This window comes from Panicum virgatum, chromosome 9N, assembly GCF_016808335.1.
Source record: "Panicum virgatum strain AP13 chromosome 9N, P.virgatum_v5, whole genome shotgun sequence".
In the NCBI taxonomy this organism is placed as follows: Eukaryota; Viridiplantae; Streptophyta; class Magnoliopsida; order Poales; family Poaceae; genus Panicum; species Panicum virgatum.
The window spans coordinates 53,305,264-53,312,810 of NC_053153.1; the positions used below are offsets into that span (position 1 = coordinate 53,305,264).

At 53.2% G+C, this 7,547-nt stretch overlaps 1 protein-coding gene across 1 annotated transcript; it reads left to right on the forward strand.

The window, feature by feature from the left end:
• The first annotated feature begins 3,287 nt into the window (after positions 1–3,287).
• On the forward strand, positions 3,288–5,094 carry LOC120692171 (GATA transcription factor 2-like). Its single transcript, XM_039975410.1, has 2 exons — positions 3,288–3,960; positions 4,121–5,094. Exons 1-2 carry the CDS (start codon positions 3,580–3,582, stop codon positions 4,847–4,849), a joined length of 1,110 nt encoding a protein of 369 aa, XP_039831344.1. The 5' UTR covers positions 3,288–3,579; the 3' UTR covers positions 4,850–5,094.
• The last annotated feature ends 2,453 nt before the right edge of the window (positions 5,095–7,547 follow it).

A 7,547-nucleotide genomic window follows, 5' to 3' on the forward strand; every position in this document is an offset into this window, starting at 1 on the left:
ATGCGACACCAGAGAATCTATGTCAGATTGAGAACACTTGTGTTCCAACCCTCATCACGGGTTGGCTCTGCAGCCACACCCTTTCCCTTGGTCGATTTCTTGGGGGCCATCCGGAAATCTACGGATCGCTTCACGTGCATACACTGGCGGAAACCCTAGGGTGATAGTGGGGAGCAAAGGGAAACAAAAACTTTGGATCTGGGAGCTCGAGAGCGAAAAGACAGATCTGAAGCTGTAAAAACAAGTGGCAGCCGGTGGGGTAAAACCTAAGTCCCCGTTTCATTTTATAATGACGGTGGCAACATGGTAAAAACACCCAACAGGCCAAAAGTCCGTTGCAAATCGCGGAAAAAACAGGATTTTAAAGAGACATTCCTTTTTCTGAGATTACATTCTAGAGAAGAAAATACTCACATCCCTAGTCGATTACTCGACACCCTTTTCCTTAACTGGGATTACATTCCAAAACAAGGATAAGTACTCGACACAGTACAACTACTCGACATTACAACTCGAGTACTTTTTACATAACTTTACAAATGACTCGGGTCTGCACGCACACTTCTTGGTTTCCTGAGAAACATGCTACAGCTAGATTGGTCCGAGGCCGTGACAAAGTACAAATTTGTTATTCCCATTTCGGGAATAAAGATATTTGTATTTAGGGAGATACGCTACAAGAGTATGGAGGCAGATTACAGTAACAACCTCGCAAGTCCTCTTGTAGCATCTTGCAGAGAAATTTCTCTTTCTCCCTGAACACTTTGTGGCAAGATCAATCTTCCCCGCTAGAGATGTCAGTTCTTGGGCACCCATAAACAGGCAACTCCAAGGATGTGACACAACAAGACCCAACCCAACGACCCCAAATCTGCCTCATTGGACGATGCAAGGACATGATGTCCAGCATGGATCCGATGAGAGCTCTGGGGATGCAGGAGGAGGCAGCAGAGACTTCTCTTGTCACTCGCAAGTTCTCTTCTAACATCTTTTGTTGGAAGGAACTACGTAAAATTCAGGAGGACGAGAGCAAGAACACCAAGGAAAAGCATGGTCGCTATACTTTTGTGCTTTTGGCAAAAGCCTCTCCCCTGCTTTTTATAGCCACAAGGAGACTTGCTGAAAGAGAACCCGTGAATCAACAGTGCACGTTTCACGGATGCATTCATGGCAGCATTCACGGACGCAGTCAAAGCTGCAATAATACAGATTCTCCAAACAGTAACGCCTCATATGAGCACTGAATAAAGAGCCGTACATCTCGGGTTTTATTCCTGAAATTATTTCGGGTGCAATCAGTGTGGCGGATCCAATTGTATCATTTTTCTGGGATTTTACCCGAAAAAGAGTAAGGGACTGCTTATAGACATAGAATGTTCTAGAGTAAGGGATAGCTCATGGATATACCTTATCTCTTTTGTAACTACCCGAATAGGCATAGAACTAGCTGCAGTACAAAGAAAACTACCCGATTGTGTTGTAGTAGGACTCCAACTGTACTCGGCTAGGACTTTCCGTGTAACCCTGTCCCCCCGGATATATAAGGGCAGGCAGGGACCCCCTCCAAACAATCATCAACACTTAAGGCAATACAAACCACACAGGACGTAGCGTATTACGCAAACTCGCGGCCCGAACCTGTCTAAATCTTTGTGTTCCTTGTACCATCGAGTTCTAGAGCAGTCGATCCATACCTACAAACCACTACTAAGGGTATCCCTGAGCAGGCTTAGCGGTAAACACCGACACTTCGTTCCAAATTGTAGATCGTTTGACTTTTTCAACTCCAAGTTTGACCACTCGTCTTATTAAAAAATTTGTGCAAAACATCACTTCTCTTATTGTGGCTTACTTTATTAATACAAGTTCTTGAAGAATGGTTTAAATTTGACTATGTTTGTATAAATTTTTTGTATAAGACGAGTGATCAAATTTGATATTAAAAAAATCAAACCATCTATAATTTGAAACGGAGGAGTAGCTTCTAGATACCGGCTCCGGCCGCCCCCACACCCGGCACACCCGGCCGGTTTTAATTAGGGGGGGGGGGGGGGGGGGGGGTTCGAAACGAACTGTGTGTTACAGCCAGTAATAATCAATGAGCCCCATCAATTCACCGTACGAGGCGACGTACCACGCGACCTCCCTCTCACTTTCTCGCTCGATGATCGTACGAACCGGCCGCGGTGATCGATCGTTAACCGGAAAGGCTGCGGAGCCCCTGCCGCAGCGCAGTTCGATCGAGTGGTTCCTGTGCTGCGCTGCCGCCTGCGAGCCATTACGACCGCTGCTGCGTGCTGCGCTTACCGGAGCGGCCAAGCAGCGTGTGGTGGCGCGGGAAGGCTCGCCTTTACGCTAGCTTTCCTAGCGAGCTGCGGCTCTGCCCGCGCGTCGACGTACAAGCCGACCGGCCTTGATGGCGCATGTGCCAAGTCGCCGCATACCGAAGCATGCACGCAGCTGGCCTCTGCTCCGCCCGCGAGCCCGGCCGGCGGCCTCCCCTCCCAAATCCGTCGAGGCGAGGGCGCGAGGTCACCATCTAACGGCGGGGGTGCGGCGGTGGCTTTATTGCATGCCGAGACCGGCAAAGACGAGCGGCCGAGGCGGCGAGCGAAGGCGCGCGCCAGCCCATCCGGGAACGGCAGGCCAGTCACTTCCGTCCGTCGGGTAGATAGGGCGGGCGGGGGAGAGGAGAGGACGGAGGGAAATTGACCGATTAACCATTCTCGGTGCGTGGCGGACTTTCCCCCCGGGCCCTGCCCCTGCTGCTGCGGCGTACGAATGCCCCTGCGAGGTGAGCAGCATTGATTTCCGCCAGGATGCTTCGGCATCCACTTCCATGGACACTTGCACACGCTACAGCTCATCGAGTCACGTGGTCGTGTGCATGCATTGCGGTTAAAGTAACAGGATTCTTTCTTCTCTCTCCCTCCCTCTTCAAAAGAAAAAAATACTGAGACTGCTGCTACTAGTACAGCCAGTAGCTAACGGAATTATGCTAGGTAAGGGGGTGAGAGAGAAAGAGATGAGTGGTGGTGGAGCATATGAGAATGTGGGTTTGCAGAGAGAGAGAGAGAGGATGGGATGCAGTGCATGGGATGGGTCACGTTGGGCCTGCTGCCGTGCTGGGCTGCGGCTTCCTCTCCCTCTGCTTGCTAATTCTACACTCCCCCTAATCGCACCTCCCTAATGCTATCTTCTGCACAGCTTTTGTCAAACATATAATAGTTTTGTGCACACACATGCACTGCGCGCCACTAGCTAGCCCCCCCCTCCCCCCGCTCTATATTAATTACCTCGCATTGTTCGCAACAACCCCTTGCTCCGTTACTGGTGATCGAGTGACTGGAGCCCTCCAAAGCCCAGCACTATTTCTTCTCCCCCTCCTCGCGCCTCTCCCCCTCTCATCACGCCACTCGCCTCTCCCCCTCCTCCCCCTCACTCTCTCTCGCCACTGCTACTCCCAAGGCTCTAGCTGCTAGCTCGTACTAGAACGAGCACTGTCTCACTTGCTCGCCTCAAGGAACTGCCCAGTGCCGGGTTAAGTACCACGCCGTACGGTTAGCTCTAGTGCCCGCGATGGCGTCGGAGTGGGAAATGGCCATGGGGGTCGAGCTCGGCATGGGCATGGGCACGTACCACGCCCACCACCACAACGCCTCCAGCATCACCGCCGCGCCGATGAGCAGCCACCACAGTGGTGCCGCCACCTTCGCCGCGCCGCACCACCACCATTACTACGGGATGCCGCCCATGGGCGACGCCATGCGGGTCGACGAGCTCCTCGACCTCTCCACCGGCGCCGGCGCCGGCGCCCACGACTTCTTCCCCACCGCCGCCGCCGCGGCGGCCACGGACAACGGGCATCACTCGGCGGTCATGGGTGAGCCGTCGCCCACCGCCAACTCGTCGGATCACCAGACGTCGCTCCTCTCCTTCGCAGACGAGTTTTACATACCCGTAAGCACCAAATTGACGATCACACAGCAGCCAGCATGCATCTACAGCAGTAGCTACCTATATGCATGTGTTTCTAGCTTAATTAGTTACCTACTTAGATCGAGAAGCATGCATGAGATAGATCGCTGAACGACAATTGCGATACATGATGATGATGCAGAGCGAGGAAGCTGCGGAGCTGGAGTGGCTATCCAAGTTCGTGGACGACTCCTACTCCGACATGCCGAATTACTCGTCGGCGGCGCATGCCGCAATGGCGGCGGCTGCCGCAGCTAACGCGGCCGGCAACGGTGGTGGCAACTCGGCCGGTCAGGACAGCTGCGTCACGGCCGCGCCCGGGCGCGGCGCGCGTAGCAAGAGGTCCCGCGCGACCGCCCTGGCTGCCGCGGCGTGGCACTCCCTCGTGCCGCGCCCGGCGTCGCAGTCGTCGCCATCGTCATCGTCCTGCTCGTCCTCGGACTTCCCGTCGTCGAACAAGCCTGCGCGTCCGAACGGCGCCAGCGGCAGCCGCGGCAAGAAGAGCCCGGGCCCCGGCGGGGCCGCGCCGGAGGTGGGCATGGAGGGCGGCGTGCGGCGGTGCACGCACTGCGCGTCGGAGAAGACGCCGCAGTGGCGGACCGGGCCGCTGGGCCCCAAGACCCTGTGCAACGCGTGCGGCGTGCGGTTCAAGTCCGGGCGTCTGATGCCGGAGTACCGGCCGGCGGCCAGCCCCACGTTCGTGCTGACGCACCACTCCAACTCGCACCGCAAGGTCATGGAGCTTCGCCGCCAGAAGGAGCTGATCCTGATCCGCGGCAGCCACCGCGACGCGGCCGCGGCCGCGGCGGCGGCGGCAGGGTCCGCCGGGCCGAGGCCGGAGCTCATGTTCCGCGACTATGGCGTGTGTTGATAGCTAGCCAGCCGGCCGGAGAGAGGCCCGGGCCGGGGAGCTGGCCGTGCATTGCATGCGCGGAGCCCTCTAGATCCTTTTGCGAACGAAATTCTGCCGCCGTTTCTTCTTTTCTTTCTTCGATCGCCATGCGTATTCCAGATATTTTTTTCCTTTCTCCTTTTGTTAATTACAATTAAATTGTTGGTACCTACTACTCCCCGCTTCCAAGCTCTATGAGAGATCAATGAATTCTGTTGGTATAATTGTGGTCGTTTTGTGAGCAATCATGGGCCCAAAAACGCCATGTATGATGTATCGCGTACACGGATGGTCCTGATTGTGATTTAATTTAGCGAGCATGCATGTTAGTTATGGCACGCAGACCGTCCGTACTGCTCCAATGGTACGTGTATGTATCAGTGTATGCGTGCAACGTGAGCGCGAGTGCCATCTTCTTGAGTGAGTGACAGATCAGATGTGCTCAGCAATTTCCGAAGGAACCAAGCTCTAGATATTTGTATATGTATGTGTTCATCAATCAGTTTGTTCGTCGTCGTCGTCGTCCTTCGGTTCTCTGTTTTTTTTCTAGGTTAGATTTTTCCGCTATTTCTCTTAGATGCATCGGAGTACTTTGCTCTCATCGGGTTGCAACAGCTAGCTTTCCTCGTGGTTATTACTCCTACTACTCCATGCTTCTTTTTTTTCCTCACCGGTAGGTCAAGCTTTTTCAATGGAGGGAAAGAAGGGAAGGGAGACGAGGGGAGAGGGGAGAGGGTGGGAGCCGGGAATGGTGGGTGAGCCAGCACGTGACTTGGCCCTATCGCGGCCTTTTTGGCAGGGGAAAGAGTGGGCGATGCTCCGGTCACGTGACCGTGCTCCCCCTCACCTCCTCCGTATCATCATCATCATCCATCTTTCCTTCTTCTCTCCTCACTTATTAGCATCATGCAGTCGTCTTTCTCCTCCGACTTTTTCCCGGCGTTTGTTTTCGCCGTGGGGCTGCGCAAAAGGCAGGGCGAGTAAAGCGGGCTTGGGGCCGAGCTCCTTGCGGCCATGGAGTGTGTGTGCATGCGACCTCTGCCGACTTCCATGTGGGCGTGGTCTCCGGGTGCCCGTATATTGTGCCGCGTTTGATTGGCTGCACTGCTGCCCGTACTAAACAATCATGTTCCCTGTGCTCGCAAAGTCGTAGCTATACACAGTTCGTTTATGGACAGTGTGTATGTACGTATATGACTCGGCCTCACGCACTAAGATTGTAGTGGTTACTTCCGTTCCAAATTATCGGTAGTTTTTTGATTTTTCTAGAAATGACTAATAATTAGCATAATTTGGAGCGGAGGGAGTAAATAGTAAAGCTATAGGATAATTACTAGAAACCTTAAATTGTCAAAAGCAAAACTACAAGTAACATCAGGGGAAAAAAATAACATTGTGAGTGTTTTATCACGGGGCACAGTAGGTGCTAAATATGACAACACCGTGTTTTTACACGGTCGAATCACGATGCCATTGAGAAGGATTTCCCATTCCAGAGATATAGATGCATCCCGACTCTCGATCGGCTGGGTTATTTCAAGTTAGATTAAGGAAAGCATGGGCAACACTTTCCTTGATCTTAAAAGTACTAGCTGCTGCGGCTCCTAGCTTGACGTGACACATGTGCCCCATCGCCAGGAACTCTGATGGGTTGCCGGTGAAATGACCCGACGTCGCAGCACCGAGGAACATCGGCGGGGCGCGTCCAGCGCATGCGAACCGGTCGAACACGAGGTCCTGCTGGACTTGCACGGAGAGACGGACGAGGAGAGGCCTGGGCTGACACGACCCCCCGGAGTAGTTATCGGCTGTCACGCTGCGCGCAGCTGCCCGATTTGACACTTGCCCATGCAGGCGCGGCCACTTGCCAGGACCGCGTGCCCGGAAGACACTTGTCCCGGTCGGCTCCGCCGGCGCCCTGGATTTCTAGCCGCGCCACGTTGAAGTGCGTGCGGCCTCCCTCCAGGCTCTGCCGGCGCTCGATTGGCTTGCGCTCGCTGCCACGACTTGGCTGCTGCAGTCAGCAGCCTGCCTGCAGTGCACTGTGCACGGCGAGGTGGCCTCAACTACCGGGCCCGAGTCGATCGCTCGCTCGCTACAAGGACGATGGATCAATGGCCCGCTTACATGGAAAAAATGTTCCGAAGACCAGTCCCGGAACCGGAGAAGCTAGCCAGGTTAATTGGGCCCAGTCGAGGCAAAGCAACAACGAAGAGGTTAGTCCACGAGGCTCGCAAGGCCGCAGCCCACTGAAACTTTGCGGTGATCCATGGTTTCATTGAAATCTTTATTATTTGTGTCAGATTAATTTATCCATATATATTGTTTTCGATTAACGAAAATGTGTCCAAGGCTTCCGCACATAAAAAAAGAAAAAAAGTCTACATAAACCCCCCATTATTAAAGGTGGATTACTTCACCCCCAAACTATAAAACCTGATATTCTACCCCCCAACCCCGACTTTCCAAAACTAGTCAAATAACCCCCCACCCCCGGTTTTGGATGCCCCCCCGGTTTTGGATGTTGGTTTTACTACAGTTGCATGTTTTATCTTTATCTTTTTTATTTATTATTTCCATCAAATCTTTAAAATTATAGTATATACTGAAAAATTATAAAATGGATAATCCAATTTTGTTGGACTCCACATGAATAGATCTAAACAATGATAATATA